Source organism: Saccopteryx bilineata, chromosome 4 (genome assembly GCF_036850765.1).
Source record: "Saccopteryx bilineata isolate mSacBil1 chromosome 4, mSacBil1_pri_phased_curated, whole genome shotgun sequence".
Taxonomy (NCBI): Eukaryota; Metazoa; Chordata; class Mammalia; order Chiroptera; family Emballonuridae; genus Saccopteryx; species Saccopteryx bilineata.
In genome coordinates, this window is record NC_089493.1 from 201,389,767 (window position 1) to 201,407,609 (window position 17,843).

At 42.6% G+C, this 17,843-nt stretch overlaps 1 protein-coding gene across 3 annotated transcripts in view; it reads left to right on the forward strand.

Moving 5' to 3' along the window:
* Positions 1-13,263: 13,263 nt before the first annotated feature.
* Positions 13,264-17,843, forward strand: part of AGGF1 (angiogenic factor with G-patch and FHA domains 1) — a 40,110-nt gene continuing 35,530 nt past the window's right edge. Inside the window, exon 1 of one of the 3 annotated variants that reach the window (XM_066273602.1) lies at positions 13,264-17,190. In XM_066273602.1, coding sequence (XP_066129699.1) covers positions 16,993-17,190 — 198 coding nt within the window. In that variant the 5' untranslated portion in view covers positions 13,264-16,992. The remainder of the gene's footprint in view (positions 17,191-17,843) is intronic. The other 2 variants (XM_066273601.1, XM_066273600.1) reach the window with 2 other exon arrangements.

Sequence of the window (17,843 nt, forward strand, 5' to 3'; positions counted from 1 at the left end):
TTTTCATTACTTAATGGTAACCACCCTTGAAAAAACCACCACAAAAACACTTGACTTAAAAAAGGTAGCAACAGAAGAAAGAAGTATGGAATACAAACAAACAAAAACAAATGATAGAAAAACAAAAGAGAAGAATCAAACTAGGTACAAAACTAACAGAAAGCAATTTATAAAATGGCAACAGGGAACCCACAAGTGTCAATAATTACACTAAATGTAAATGGATTAAACTTACCAATAAAAAGACACAGAGTAGCAGAATGGATTAAAAAAGAAAATCCAACTGTATGCTGCCTACAAGAAACTCATCTAAGTAACAAGGATAAAAACAAATTCAAAGTGAAAGGCTGGAAAACAATACTCCAAGCAAACAACACCCAAAAAAAAGCAGGTGTAGCAATACTCATATCTGATAATGCTGACTATAAGACAAAAAAAGTACTCAGAGACAAAAATGGTCATTTCATAATGATTAAGGGGACACTGAATCAAGAAGACATAACAATCCTTAATATATATGCACCAAACCAAGGAGCACCAAAATATATAAGACAGCTACTTATTGACCTTAAAACAAAAACTGACAAAAATACAATCATACTTGGAGACCTCAATACACCGCTGACGGCTCTAGATCGGTCATCCAAACAGAGAATCAATAAAGATATAGTGGCCTTAAACGAAATACTACAACACCTGGATATGATAGACATCTACAGGACACTTCATCCCAAAGCAACAGAGTATACATTTTTCTCTAGTGTACATGGAACATTCTCAAGAATTGACCATATGTTGGGCCACAAAGACAATATCAGCAAATTTAGAAAAATTGAAATTGTACCAAGCATATTTTCTGATCATAAAGCCTTGAAACTAGAATTCAACTGTAAAAAAGAGGAGGAAAACCCCACAAAATTATGGAAACTAAACAACATACTTCTAAAAAATGAATGGGTCAAAGAAGAAATAAGTGCAGAGATCAAAAGATATATACAGACAAATGAAAATGAAAATACGACATATCAGAATTTCTGGGATGCCCCAAAAGCAGTAATAAGAGGAAAGTTCATATCACTTCAGGCCTATATGAACAAACAAGAGAGAGCCGAAGTAAACCACTTAACTTCATACCTTAAGGAGCTAGAAAAAGAAGAACAAAGACAACCCAAAACCAGCCGAAGAAAGGAGATAATAAAAATCAGAGCAGAAATAAACAAAATAGAGAACAGAAAGACTATAGAAAAAATCAATAAAACAAGGAGCTGGTTCTTTGAAAAGATCAACAAAATCGACAAACCCTTGGCAAGACTCACCAAGGAAAAAAGACACAGGACTCAAATAAATAAAATCCAAAATGAAAGAGGAGAAATCACCACAGACATCATAGATATACAAAGAATTATTGTAGAATACTATGAAAAACTATATGCCACCAAATACAACAATCTAGAAGAAATGGATAAATTCCTAGAAGAATACAACCTTCCTAAACTGAGTCATGAAGAAGCAGAAAACCTAAACAGACCAATCAGCAGGGAGGAAATAGAAAAAACTATTAAAAACCTCCCCAAAAATAAAAGTCCAGGCCCAGACGGTTATACTAGTGAATTCTATCAAACATTCAAAGAAGACTTGGTTCCTATTCTACTCAAAGTCTTCCAAAAAATTGAAGAAGAAGCAATACTTCCAAACACATTTTATGAGGCCAACATAACCCTCATACCAAGATCAGGCAAGGATGGCACAAAGAAAGAAAACTACAGACCAATATCTCTAATGAATACAGATGCTAAAATACTAAACAAAATACTGGCAAATCGAATACAACAACATATTAAAAAAATAATACATCATGATCAAGTGGGATTCATCCCAGAATCTCAAGGATGGTTCAACATACGCAAAACGGTTAACGTAATACACCATATCAACAAAACAAAGAACAAAAACCACATGATCTTATCAATAGACGCAGAAAAGGCTTTCGATAAAATACAACACAATTTTATGTTTAAGACTCTCAACAAAATGGGTATAGAAGGAAAATATCTCAACATGATAAAGGCCATATATGATAAACCATCAGCCAACATCATATTAAATGGCGTAAAACTGAGGACTTTCCACCTTAAATCAGGAACAAGACAAGGTTGTCCACTCTCTCCACTCTTATTTAACGTGGTGCTAGAAGTTCTGGCCAGAGCAATCAGACAAGACAAAGAAATAAAAGGCATCCATATCGGAAAAGAAGAAGTAAAGCTATCACTTTTTGCTGATGATATGATCCTATACATCGAAAACCCAAAGGACTCCACAAAAAAATTACTAGAAACAATAAACCAATACAGTAAGGTCGCAGGATACAAAATCAACATACAAAAGTCCATAGCCTTTCTATATGCCAACAATGAAATATTAGAAAACGAACTCAAAAAAATAATCCCCTTCACGATTGCAACAAAAAAAATAAAATACCTAGGAATAAACATAACAAAGAATGTAAAGGACCTATATAACGAAAACTACAAGACATTGCTAAGAGAAATAGAAAAAGACACAATGAGATGGAAAAATATTCCTTGTTCTTGGATAGGAAGAATAAATATAATTAAAATGGCCATATTCCTGACCTGTGGTGGCGCAGTGGATAAAGCGTCGACCTGGAAATGCTGAGGTCGCCGGTTCGAAACCCTGGGCTTGCCTGGTCAAGGCACATATGGGAGTTGATGCTTCCAGCTCCTCCCCCCTGTCTCTCTCCTCTCTCTCTCTCTCTCTCCCCCTCTCTCTCTCTCTCCTCTCTAAAATGAATAAATAAAATAAAAAAAAAAAAAAAAAAATTAAAATGGCCATATTACCCAAAGTAATATATAAATTTAATGCAATTCCCATCAAAATTCCTATGACATTTTTTAAAGAAATGAAACAAAAAATCATAAGATTTATATGGAACTATAAAAAACCCCGAATAGCTAAAGCAATCCTAAGGAAAAAGAATGAAGCTGGGGGCATTACAATACCTGACTTTAAACTATATTATAGGGCCACAATAATCAAAACTGTATGGTACTGGTGGAAAAATAGACACTCAGACCAATGGAACAGAATAGAAAGCCCAGAAATAAAACCACATATATATGGTCAAATAATCTTTGATAAGGGGGCCAACAACGCAAAATGGAGAAAAGAAAGCCTCTTCAACAAATGGTGTTGGGAAAACTGGAAAGCCACATGCAAAAGAATGAAACTCGACTACAGCCTGTCCCCGTGTACTAAAATTAATTCAAAATGGATCAAAGACCTAAATATAAGATCTGAAACAATAAAGTACATAGAAGAAGACATAGGTACTAAACTCATGGACCTGGGTTTTAAAGAACATTTTATGAACTTGACTCCAATGGCAAGAGAAGTGAAGGCAAAGATAAATGAATGGGACTACATCAGAATAAAAAGTTTTTGCTCAGCAAGAGAAACCGATACCAAAATAAACAGACAGCCAACTAAATGGGAACTGATATTTTCAAACAATAGCTCAGATAAGGGCCTAATATCCAAAATTTACAAAGAACTTATAAAACTCAACAACAAACAAACAAACAATCCAATAAAAAAATGGGAAGAGGACCTGAACAGACACTTCTCCCAGGAAGAAATACAAATGGCCAACAGATATATGAAAAGATGCTCAGCTTCATTAGTTATTAGAGAAATGCAAATCAAAACTACAATGAGATACCACCTCACTCCTGTTAGATTAGCTATTATCAACAAGACGGGTAATAGCAAATGTTGGAGAGGCTGCGGAGAAAAAGGAACCCTCATACACTGTTGGTGGGAATGTAAAGTAGTACAACCATTATGGAGGAAAGTATGGTGGTTCCTCAAAAAACTGCAAATAGAACTACCTTATGACCCAGCAATCCCTCTACTGGGTATATACCCCAAAACCTCAGAATCATTGATACGTAAAGACACATGTAGCCCTATGTTCATTGCAGCACTGTTCACAGTGGCCAAGACATGGAAACAACCAAAAAGCCCTTCAATAGAAGACTGGATAAAGAAGATGTGGCACATATACACTATGGAATACTACTCAGCCATAAGAAATGATGACATCAGGTCATTTACAGCAAAATGGTGGGATATTGATAACATCATACGGAGTGAAATAAGTAAATCAGAAAAAAACAAGAACTACCTGATTCCATACATTGGTGGAATATAAAAACGAGACTGAGAGACATGGACAAGAGAGTGGTGGTTACCAGGGGTGGGGGGAGGGAGGACGCAGGAGGGAGGGAGGGAGAGAGTTAGGGGGAGGCGGAGGGGCACAGAGAAAACTAGACAGAGGGTGACGGAGGACAATCTGACTCTGGGTGAGGGGTATGCAACATAATTTAATGACAAGATAACCTAGACATGTTTTCTTTGAATATATGTACCCTGAAATATTAATGTCATCCCATTAACATTAATAAAAATTTATTTAAAAAAAATAAAAAAAATAAAAAAAAATAAAAAATGGAACTGCCTTTTGACCCAGCCATCCCACTTTTAGGAATATATCCCAGAACACTACATCAATGATTCAAAAGGAGAAATGCACCACCATGTTTATGGCAGCATTGTTTACAATAGCCAATATCTGGAAACAGCCCAAGCGTCCATCAGTGGACGAGTGGATTAAAAAGTAATGGTACATATACACAATGGAATACTACGGGGCCATGAAAAAGAAGGAAATCTTACTTTTTGTGACAACATGGATGGACCTGTAAACTATTATGTTAAGTGAAATAAGCTAGGCAGAGAAAGAAAAATACCATATGAGTTCACCCATTTGAGGAATCCAATGAACATTGTGAACTGAGGAACGGAATAGATGGGATCAAAAGGTCCAGAGGGAAAGCGGACAGAGGGAAAGGGGAAGATAGGATGGAATGAAAGCAGAAAAGCAAAACCGGGTGAGGGCGTGTGAAGAGGGCAAGGGCGATGTGGTGGGGAACTTTGGGAGGGGGAAGGTTTGGGGGGACACTAGAATCTATGTACACCCAATAAATTAATATAAAATTTAAAAAAAGGAATTGATGCTTCTCATCTCTCTCCTTTTCTGTCTGTCTGTATCTGTGCCCCTCTCTTTTTCTCTCTGACACACACACACACACACACACACACACACACACACACACACACACACTCCAAAGCTCCAAACCTGGAGGGCCTTTCAGGGATGAATACCTCCCAGCTTCTATATAGAAGTAGCCAATGAGTTTTATGTAAACAAAGAGGCTAAATGCAGAAGGAAAGAGGATGCCGAAAAAAGGCTGACTTCATAGCTGCAACCCTCAACCAGGGAAGCCAAGAAATGCCCGGCCCCTTCCAACAAGGGCAAAGAAGCAGGCAAGGTTAATGAAAAGCAGTCAGACAAGTCCCCCTAGCGGTGGGACCAGTATGATATTTGTTGGAAACCAGCCATTAGAAGAATTAGGGTCTAAACCAGAAGAAGAGGGAGGCAGCCTTGCCAGCTACCCCCAAGGGGGAATGCACCCTGTTCAACATAGTGGGGGAGTCTCCGTTTGACTGAAGACAATTGAATTCAAAAGCCTCCAATAAGTCCATGGTCCGCATGAGAAGAGGGGGCCAGCAAATAGACTTCCCAATTAATATGGAGGCAGGGCACTCAGTGGTGACTTGTCCAGTGGCACTGCTCTCCCCCAGTAAGGCCGACCTCATAGGGGCTACTGGAGCACAGACCGGACAAGCGTTCTTCATGCCTCTCAAGTGCTCCATAGGAGGTCACAAAGTAATGCATCAGTTCCTGTATATGTCTCACTGCCCACTAGGCCATGACTTGCTCAGAAAATTAAGGGCTACTATCTTTTCCTGACAATGGCCAGCTAGACTTACGGGTGCCAGAGCCTAGGCTTGTTTTAACGCTAGCCATTCCCAGAGAGGAGGAATGGGGGATTTTTGACATTGAACTTGGGAAAATGCCTAGCCAAAAAATGACACAGAAGTGGCTCAGAGTCTGGTCTGAGGACAATCTACCTGGGTTGGAAATAAACCAAGCACCAGTGCGAATAAGAGTTAAAGCCTGGGGCCTTGCCTATTAGCCAGAAACAGTAACCAATTCCTTGAAAGGCGTTGGAAGGAATACAGGTACATTTGCAGAGACTCAAGGAGCATGGCATTATCATCCTGTGCCAGTCAAAATACCCCAGTCCCCACCACCAGGAGACAAGTCAGAGAGTTCCTGGGTGCAGCAGGATTCTACCATTTATGGATCCTCAACTTTGCAGTACTGGCAAAGCCCCTCCATGAGGCCACAGAGGGGGCAGAAAAGGAACCCATAAAATGGGGACCTGATCAGGACTCTGCTTTTCAGACTGAGGAGCCACTGAGCCATTTCACCCGCAGGTGTTGTAAAGTACCAAAGGCTACAGTATTAATATTAATATTTGAGGAGGCTTGGAGAACATTTTATTAATTTGGGTTAAGGTGTTCAGAGAAACTGTGAGAATAATCTCTGTACTGTGTGATTGGCATAACCAGGATGGCCCTTGGCATTGTATTGTAAATGCAAGGGGAGAAAAACATGGATTCCCAGACATTCCACCACACCTGTGGGGAAAGGGGTGAATGGCTAGCCAGGTGCAGGAAGAGAAAAGCCAAAATAAACCTTTTCTTATAGCAATGAGTCATTTGCGGGCATTTGTCCCCACAAAACTACCTCTCCTATGTAAATGCGTATGTGACTCTGAACAGAGAGATAGCAGATAAACACTAGATAATATAGGAAAGCCTTTAATATGTAAAGAGACATCTTTCTACCATTGTGTTGACTTGTAAATTTTGTTTTCTCCAAAATGATGTATGGTTTGCAAATTGAACGTGGTCCTATCATGTTAAAGGACATATGACTATAACCAATAGCGGTAAGGGGCTCCTAATTGCAATTTTTGCTTCTGTACTTCCCACTTACAAAACTATAAAAACTAAGTAGAACAAAAGGCCGGCGCACTCTCCGTCAGATTTCTGTCGGAGTTCCCGCCGCTGGGCCAAGCTAGACAATAAAGCTTTGATGTGTAAACGATGGACCTTATTCCTGTCTTCCATATTTCGGGTCCCTCCGAATTTGGATTAACAAGACTCTCAAAAAGAAATTGCAGGTTGCCCCAGCGCTGGGCCTTCCTAATCTAGCAAAATCTTTTGTCTGGCTGGACTTGCTAGACCAGCCTCTCAGGGACCCAGTCTGGGATCTATATGTAGATGGAAGCAGCTCTATCAACTCAAGGAGAGAAAGGCAGGCAGAATACACAGTGGTAACTCTACCAGAGACTATGAAGTTGCAGCCTCTACCCCAAGGCACCTCTGCTCAATGAGCAGAACGTATTGCCCTGACTCGAGCCTTGGAGCTCAGTGAAGGAAAAAGAGTAAATATCTTTACTAATTCCCATTTTGCCTTTCTCACTCTCCTAATACCTGGGGCAATATACAAGATGAGAGAATATAAGAGGAAACAATAAAAGCCCGGGGAAATGCCCCCTGGTATCCACTCCTAGAGGACAGCCCCCTTCAAGAGTGTACAGTTGGATTTCACCAAGATGCCTAAAAGCCAAGGCTACCACTACTTGCTAGTGCTGGTATGCACCTACTCAGGATGGGTAGAAGCCTACCCCCCCTGGACTGAAAAGAACAAAAAAGTAACAAATGCACTGCTCAGAGAAGTTATTCCAAGGTTTGAAATGCCTCTTCAAATAGGCTTTGACAATGACCCTGATTTTGTGGCTAAGGTAGTACAGAAGACGTCTCAAGCTTTAGGTATCATGTGGAAATTTCACATGGCATATAGACCACCACAAAGTTTGGGAAACTTGGAATGCATGAATAGGACTCTAAGGTCAGGGCTTAGCAAATTATGTCAGGAAACAGGTCTTAAATGGGTGCAAGCCTTATCTTTAATATGGTTTAAGATCTGATGCACCCCATCCAAAACCACCAGATATTCACTTTATGAGGGATTACACAACAGGCCTCATCCAGTATTACACAGTTTTCCAGCGACTCTCCAAGAGCTAGGAAAGACAGAACTGCACAGGCAATTAGAGACTCTAGGGAGGTTGGCTGCCACCATCTCAGGCTGGAGGTTAGAAAGGGCTCTGATCAGTTTATTTGCCCTTGTTCATTCTTTTTCCCCAGACCAGGTGTGGGTCGAGGTTTGGAATCCAGCCCTGCTCCAGCCCAAGTGAAAAGGACCCTACACTATGATCCTAACCACTCCTATGGCTGCCAAGACAGAAGGCATACTGGCCTGGATTCACCACAACCAGCTGAAGCCTGCGGCCCCTACAAAGACAACTCCATGGACAGCAGAGACAGACCCTGTCAACCCTTGTAAATTGACATTAGGAAAGACGACATGCCCTGCTCCAGCCACAAACCAGGAGCTGGCTGGTTGACACATGCCCAAAACCTGAGGATCCTTGCCATGGGGCTTTTTATAACTGGACTATAGGAAGGGAGAGAAACTGGGGCAGAGAACTATAAATTATGTGTCCATGTCACTAAAGGTCAAAAATGTCTACCACCCTGCTGTTTTACAGTTTCTATAAATATAAAAAAACTCAGAAAGGGACCTGTACATATAATCAGAATCCAGATGAGGAAAGAATCTCCAACATAAAGTAGATTACTTTCCTGGAGTCTCAAAGGAGGGAATGAGGAGGGACAAAGCTTGCAGGAATGACAGTCAACCAGCTTAATTACAGTTCCCTTATTGGCTTCTTGGAACAACTTGCAGCATAAAGCAAGAATAATGGGATTTGTAAATATTTTAGACAAATGGTCCAAAACTCCCCTCACATCCCCTCCCCTCCTGAGACACGAGAGTTACATATGCTTACAGACAAAGGAATCACGCACCCTGTGCATGAACACTGAAAAGGTCTGTAAGATGTAAGGTCTGACTTCAAACAGCTCATGTTTTGAAGTTTATTAGGCCACATTGTTTGGACAGCTAAATAAATCTATTTTCCTTCAGCACTTGTCTGAGCATCTTTTGTCCTCCAGGAGTCACTTCCTGCATTCCTGCAACACTAGTTCTATTAGTTTCTGTTTTTTAAGTTTCAGATGGGCTTCTGGAATGCTGATTACTCACTGAACATCTGTAATGGATGCCCTGTAGGTACTGCATACACAATATTATCAACAAAGTAAAAACTAAAGCATGTTTTCCTTCCCCATGTAACTCTCTTTCAATAGTTCCTACCTCTTTTGTCCAAGTTAGAAATGTATCCATTACTTGGACTTTTCTTTCTCTGTTAATTATACCTGAAAATATTACTTTATTCACAAGAGGACAATAGAGTGCCCAGGAAATAAACTTAGAAAGAATGCCCAAGGCATTTTTCAGAAAAAGTATTAGAACTCTATTGGTGTGGCTGTGACTTCATGATGACAAAGCAAAATGCTTCACCGTGATTGGCTGTTACTGGTTCTTTGTTCTGCTTTTACTGATTTCACCTTTTTAGCTTCTGTAAACTCACTTATGCATTCCGCATACCTTGTAGCCCCACCCAATTGTGTGACCTTAAAACCCCAAAGATCCTGTCATTTGGGGCTCAGACTTCTGGAGAATTAACCTCCTCTGAGCCTGCTGGCATAATAAACCGGTTCTCCTACTCTCCAAGTGTTGTTTGGCTTTTTGCATTCCATTCTGGCACAGCATGTTAAAGTACAAAAAAGAATGAATAAATGGAACAACAACAACAAAAAGAATATATGTGGATGGGATATCTTAACATAGTAAAGTTTTATGTTAATTCTTTCCAAGTAAATCAATAAAATTTTAATAAAAATTCCACTGGATTGTTTGAGGAACTCCACAATCTTATTCCAACATTTATATGGAAAAAGAGGTTCATGAATAAGTGAATTTTGAAAAATAACAGCAGAGTGGGAACTTGCCTTACCAGATATTAAGACATACTGCAAAATCAAAGTGATAAAAATAGAATGTTTCTACATAGGAACACACTAATATACAAACAAAACAGAATAGGGAACTCAGAAATCAACCCACACATATATGAGAACTTGATAGAGATAAAGGTGACACTACAAAGGAATGTAAAGAAAATGGTCTTCAGAAAACTAGGACATTATGTGGAAAAATACAATCAAATCCCTCCAGTTGGAGTGAAGAAGTAAATGTGAACATTAAAATTTTAAACTTATAGAAGAAAATAGGACCTGAGATGGGAAAAGATTTCATGAATACGATTCAAAGGTCCGTATCATAAAGAATGTAAAATAAAATGAAGTTAAATAAAATACTGATTTAATTACATAAAATTAAGATTTTTTGTTCAATAAAAATACCATAGACAAGATTCACAGATATGTGACAGACGGTGAGAAGATATCTGAAAATCCAGAACTGATAAAAGATTGCCAAATTCGGAGGGACCCAAATCATTGAAGAGAGAAACAAGGTCCGTCGTTTACACATTAAAGCTTTATTGTCCATCTTGGCCAAGCAGTGGCAGCTCCGACAGAAATCTGAGGGAGAGCGCGCCAGCCCTTTGTTCTACCTAGTTTTTATAGTTTTGTAAGTGGGAAGTACAGAAGCAAAAATTGTAATTAGGAGCCCTTTACCGCTATTGGTTATAGTCATATGTCCTTTAACATGATAGGACCATGTTCAATTTGCAAGCTATACATCATTTTGGAGAAAACAAAATTTACAAGTCAACACAATGGTAGAAAGATGTCTCTTTACATATTAAAGGCATTCCTATATTTTCTAATGTTTATCTGCCATCTCTCTGTCCAGAGTCACACGTGTTAACCACACGCATTTACATAGGAGAGGTACTTTTGGTGGGGGCAAATGCCTGCAAATGGCTCATTGCTATAAGAAAAGGTTTATTTTGGCTTTTCTCTCCCTGTACCTGGCTAGCCATTCACTCTTTTCTCCACAGGCGTGGTGGAATGTCTGGGAATCCATGTTTTTCCTCTCCTGCATTTACAATACAATGCCAAGGGCCATCCTGGTTATGCCAATCACACAGTACAGAGACTATTCTCACAATTTCTCTGCACACCTTAACCCAAATTAATAAAATGTTCTCCAAGCCTCTTAAAATATTAATATTAATTCTGTAGTTTTTGGTACCTTACAACTCCTGCTGGTGAAGTGGCTCAGTGGCTCCTCACAAACAAAAAATAAGTACTAGGCAAGAAGGTATGAATAGGCAGTTCATAGAAAAGAAAGTTCAAATAGCCATTTCAACAAATATATGAAATCCTCTGGTAATCAGAGAAGTGTAAATTTAACAACAATGAAATACCTCATTACATTCATAAAAATGGCAAAAAAAATACAGGAGTGACTAGCATTATGTATTAGAGAGGATGTAGAGGACCGAACTCCTGTGCACTGTTGGTGAGAGTGTAAGACAGTGGTTTTCAAAGTGTGCGCCAGGACGCACTGATGCGCCCTAGAAGATTTCCAGGTACACCCTATGGGATTCCAGAGAAATATGTGCCTATTGGGGACCAAAAAGCCAACAGGGTTTTTGGAGTTTAGATTTTTGGGGGACAGAGGTGTGGGAAATTGGCTGTAAGCTGACAGTCTGCCCAACCCCCCACCTCACTTGCCTGATTAGGTTGCAAAAGGCTGTTAAGCTGTGGTGCTGGATTGTTTACACTACCCTTCATGTTCCCCGGAAAGACTGGAGGCAAGTTTCTTTTATCCTTTGTTTGGTGTAAAGTTAAGATGATATGTATGGTGGGGGTTTTCTGCACTCAGCATAATTAAAAGAGAGGAACTCTTCAATGTATTGATGAGGAAATACATTGATGACAGTTTGTCTTTCAAATATACGCCCAAACATTAAAGAAATCGCTAGGACACGTCAGGCTCATGTTTATCATAAACACAAGAATAAAAAAACTTAACACATTCGAGCTGGGACCTGCTGAATTTACTAAATCTTACTAAGCATGTATCTCTCTCTATAAAAAGATAGCTTTTTTGTCTTTATTTATTTTTAACCTCTTTTTTATTAATTCTAAAAAGCATAACTCAGAAAATGTAACATAAAAAGGTTTTTTAATGTCAGAATAAATTTAATTTTCTCGTATTTATTTTGTTTAATTTCCATAAAAGCACGCTTGGACTTTGTATTTTTTTCTTTAATTTTTGACTTAATTATTATAACATATTTCTCAGAAATTTGTATATAGTGTGCCTACAATTATTTGTAGGATTTTAAATGTGCCCCAACTTCAAAAAGTTTGAGAACCACTGGGGTAAGGTTATGCAGCCATTCTGGAAAGCAATCTACTGGAACACAGTAAAATTAAATGTTTGACCTATGAATCAGAAATCACATTCCAAGCCCTGGCCGGTTGGCTCAGTGGTAGAGCGTCGGCCTGGCGTGCAGAAGTCCCGGGTTCGATTCCCGGCCAGGGCACACAGGAGAAGCGCCTATCTGCTTCTCCACCCCTCCCCCTATCCTTCCTCTCTGTCTCTCTCTTCCCCTCCCACAGCTGAGGCTCCATTGGAGCAAAGATGGCCCGGGCGCTGGGGATGGCTCCTTGGCCTCTGCCCCAGGCGCTAGAGTGGCTCTGGTCGCAACAGAGCGATGCCCCGGAGGGGCAGAGCATCGCCCCCTGGTGGGCAGAGCGTCGCCCCCTGGTGGGCGTGCCGGGTGGATCCCAGTCGGGCGCATGCGGGAGTCTGTCTGTCCCCATTTCTAGCTTCAGAAAAATACAAAAAAAAAAAAGAAAGAAATCACATTCCTCACTACATATCCTAAAGAAATAAGTGCACAAGTCAACAAAACTGCACGAACAAGGATTTTCATTGTGTTATTGATTGTATTAATAGAGAATTGGAGATAACTTAGATGTTGACAAGCAGTGGAATGGATAAATAAAATGTGGTATGCATATATCTTGGGATACTACCCAGCACTTAGATTTTTTTTTTTTGGTGTCAGGAGTGGGATTCAGTACTTAGATTTTTATATATTAAGATACATGCCTTTTAAAAATACCTTTTAACCAAATTCTATTTATGTAAAAGAAATACATATGAAACATTTTATAAGGACAGATGTGTATTTACAGATATAAATCTCACACATGAGAGTAGGAGCTTATATGGACAGAAAGGCGGTAATAGGACTGAGGAATGGGGATGTAAGGTCAGTGGCCACCCTCGTCATGGCCATTCACATGCAGGTTCTCAGTGAATTGAGACAGATGGTAAAGAAAACAGTAGAGCCAAAAAATGGTGGGCCATTTCTTTATTAAAGTCTTACACCAGCCCTGGCTGGTTGGCTCAGTGGTAGAGCGTCAGCTTGGTGTGCGGGGAACCCGGATTCGATTCCCGGCCAGGGCACACAGGAGAAGCGCCCATCTGCTTCTCCCCCCTCCCCCCTTCCTCTCTGTCTCTCTCTTCCCCTCCCGCAGCCAAGGCTCCATTGGAGCAAAGATGGCCCGGGCGCTGGGGATGGCTCCTTGGCCTTTGCCCCAGGTGCCAGAGTGGCTCTGGTCGCGGCAGAGTGACGCCCCGGAGGGGCAGAGCATCACCCCCTGGTGGGCAGAGCGTCGCCCCTGGTGGGCGTGCCGGGTGGATCCTGGTCAGGCACATGCGGGAGTCTGTCTGACTGTCTCTCCTCGTTTCCAGCTTCAGAAAAAAATAAAAAAAGTCTTACACCAACCGATGAGCAGGGAAAATACTTCTCTTTTACTCATTCAGCGCTCACAAAGCTCTGACACGACCAGGAGAATCTTCTTTGGTTTCTCCTAGAATCAAAGGCCTCACCAGTCTCAGTGGAGCTCACAAAGCCCCTCAGCTCTTGTTCCCCATCTGCACACCATCTCTCTGCAAAACTGGCTTCTTCAGTACTCTGTATTCTCTCTGCTCTCCCTGAAAACATGGCTTCTTTATGCCTCTTCTCCTTCTCTTTTCAAAACTTTCTGGCTTGAAAATCTCTCCTCCAGCAAACATTAGCAAAACAACAGCCTTTCCCAAGCAGGAAGGTAATTTGCAGTATCACAGACAACATATACCTGGCGCTACCCAGCGTCCAATGCAAACTATAAGTGTAAAGCCAGAAGCCACAGCTACCATCACAACTGCCTGGCCCAATGCAGGTTCGCATTTGATTCGGACAGTTGGTAATGAAGCAACGGACCAAAGAACTGGTGGGCCATTATCTTTAATCCTAGCGTGCATGTGACGGGCAAGTAAAATCACACACTGGGCTACAAAACCCACTCATTCAGTGCTCACAAAGCCACTGACTTATCCGAGTTTCCTAGAATCAAAGATTTCTAGCTCACTAACTTTATTCACCTCTGTTTCCCATCTCCTTCCTTCTCTCTGCACAAACTCTGCACAAACTGGCTCCTCCTTCAGCACTCTGTCATCTTGGCTGCTCTCTTCTCCTCCTAGAACATAATCCCTTTTCTCCCTGAACGTGATATCTCTTCCTTTTAAAACCTTTTGGCACGAAAGCCCTCCCCCAACACACATTAATATAATCATGCCCATCCCAAGCAAGAAGGACAATTAATATTATCACCTGAGCGATGGGCTTCCATGTGGACAGCGCCATCTTTAACAAAGTGAGCATAATATATTTTATCTGCCCAACAATCCACCCCTATGCTCACTTTACTACCCACAATCTATACCACCAGCATCCCTGTGCAAGGAAATTTGGCACATTACACAAATTACAACATGACAAATCATACAATTTCAACAATTACAAAGGTACATTTCACCAGTCTCTGAGCACTTTGCCAAAAGTGCAAAATGTCCTCGGCCTTCTTTCTAGGCACGAGAAAAACTTCCCGGGGCAGTGGATAGCCTCCAGCTAAGCCACCCCCCCACCCCCATCAGGGTATTTCACATTGTCCAAAATCCGTAAGTCCAGCCCACAAAGGAGCCAGTGCTCACTCCGGTCGTAGTCCAGGAATCTGTCCAAGTACATGGGGCCTCAGCCACCCGCCTCATCCCTGCCATCCTGGCAGGTCTTACACTGTCCCAAAGAGGAGCACGTGGTAATGGCAGTCAGCATTTCCATCTCGGCTCCGGAGAGGTTGATAGCATCTACCCCTATGTCTCAAAATTGCAGACCTACCAGAGGCGTAGTAGGTACTCCTTGCTGCTGGGTGCTCATCTTCTGGAGACTGCGGATTGCAACTCTAGACTGATTCTCCTCATCCTCCAAGGAGGAACTGGAAACACCAGCTCCTGCTGCTGGAATTGAGCCCTAGGCCACCGCTGCCTTCTGCTCAGCAGGTCTTGCAGCCCCAGCTCCGGTCTCAGCCCCGGCCTCCCACAGCTGCTGGCTCTCCACAATGTCCGGGGCATGCCGCAACTCACAAACCTGTGATTCCTTCTCCAGCGGCTGCTCTATTTCCAAGCGAATCTCACGAACCTGGTTGGACTCCCCCAGTGCTTGCTTCAGCTCCAGGGTCGGCATCTCTCCCGCGTTTTCTCCAGCTCCTTCCACTGCTCGGTTTGCAGGTCCCGGGCAGCCTCTTCCACAGAACTCTCGGTTTCCTCACACATGGCTGTAAAAGTCAGCCTGCCTACGGCCCCCAAAAGGACAGACATGGGGAACCATAACAGCAGCCAGTCCTCTCTATTCCACTGCTTAAAGGTGGTGGTGGCTCCTTGCTGATCTGTATCAAATCCTGCCACAGACTACGCCAAATGTAAGGCTAGTATAGTAGCCAAGGCCACCATCACAGCCACTTGGCCCATGCAGGTTCATACTTGATTTGGATAGTTGGTAATGAAACAACGGAGCCAAGAACTGGTGGGCCATTACCTTTAATTCTAGCTTGCACCTGGCGGGGAAGTGAAAACACACACTGGGCTCCAAAACCCACTTATTAAGTGCTCACAAAGCTACTGACTTATCTGAGTTTCCTAGAATCAAAGGTTCACAAGCCTTATTCACCTCTGTTCCCCATCTCCTTCTCTCTGCACAAACTCTGCAAAAACTGGCTTCAGCACTCTGCCATCTTGGCTGCTTCTCTTCTCCTCCACGGGGCCTTTCTCTACTCTCCTCTCAGCATGGGCTCCTCCTAGAACATAATCACTCCTCTCCTGGAACAACGTGATCTCTCTTCCTTTTAAAACCTTTTAACACAAAAGTCTTCCCCCAACACACATTAATATAATTACGCCCATCCCAAGCAAGAAGGACAACTAATATTATCACCTGGGCTACAGGCTTCCACCTGTAAAGGCAGTGCCTTTAGCAAAGTGAGCATACTATCAATATATTTTATCTGCCCAACAATGGGCCACTGTTGATGCTCTCCTATGAACTAAGGCACATGATTACAATCTGAGGTACAAAATAATAACAAAAAAAATTACAAAATGAAAAATATATCAACCAGTATGCTTCACAAAGACAAAAGGCTGAGACCTTCTCCGTCACTTCAGCCCTTCATCAGCCACTTCCCCAGACCTTTACAAACTGCCCCGCCCCCAGCAGCCCACGGGAAGTGCGCATGTGCGGTGTGGGGCCCTTCCAGCTTCCCGTCACTTCCCTTTCTGGATCGGCCCCGCCCACCACGGCGCCGTCGTTTCCGGTTTAGGTTAGGCACCGTTTGCGCGCTTTTGGCCCTTTTTATTCTGGCTCTCCCACTTCTCTAGCTCTCCTGGGGCTTTACCGGTCCCTGGCGAAGGTATTTACCAGTAAAGCTTTCCCGTTTCAGAGCCCGGTGGACTGGGTGGGTTCCGCCGCGCTCCCCTTGGTCGGTGCCCGCAGTTCCTCTCAGACACGGGCTGGGAGCGTTGGGCGTCATGGCCGGGGGCCGCCGCCGGGCGGGTGCGAGGCCGCTGTTCTCTGCTCGCGCGCCCGCGTGGCTTCCGGGGCCGCCGGCGTCCACTTCAGTCTGAGTGCCTCGCCTTCGTGCCCACGGCCGCCTCCCGTGGACCCCATGGCCTCCGAGGCGCTTTCTCCGTCACCACCCGTCTCTCCGGAGCCTGAGCTGGCCCAGCTGAGGCGGAAGGTGGAAAAGCTGGAGCGCGAGCTGCGGAGCTGCAGGCGGCAGGTGCGGGAGGTCGAGAAGCTGCTGCATCAGACCGAGCGGCTGTACCGGAGCGCCGAGAGCAACAACCAGGAGCTCCGCACGCAGGTGCGCGCCGCCCCCAACCCGAGACGGGGCCTCCGGGGCCGCTCAGTCCGAGGGGGCCTCCTGGGCGGGCCCACACTCCTTAAGAGAAACGGAAGTTCAGTGCGATTACGATCACAAGTGTGTTTGGAGCCAAAGAGTTCGGGTTACTCGATTTAGATAAGTGCGTGAGCAGAAGTTAGGCTAATGTGAACTGAACTTCTGTCCTTTCAGATTGTCTTCATTCTCACTTGTTGATACTGCCCATTGGCAATAGGCACATTTGTAATAGTTTATTTTAGATCACTTTTGGGTTTGTTAAGGCGCTAGACTTGAATCAGAATCCCATCTGTCACTAAATGTGTGAACCGATACAGACCTCGGTTCCCCATGAAATGAGAGTGGTAGTACCACACAGGTGAAGGTTAAATCAAATTAAACGTGAACAGATTATGTACAAACTGTTGGACACTGTAAGTTTGTCATTTGGGGCATTTTGTCATTTTGTGTTTTCTAGTGGACGGGAAGATAAACTTTCTTTGTTAGAGACTAAGTGGCTAACTTCCATTTTTATAAAATATAGTAAGGACAAATATTTAAACTCACACTTAAAAGGAAAACATCTAATCAGGAGCGTAATACCTTTCCCAACCTCATTTGTTTGGCAGTGGCACTAT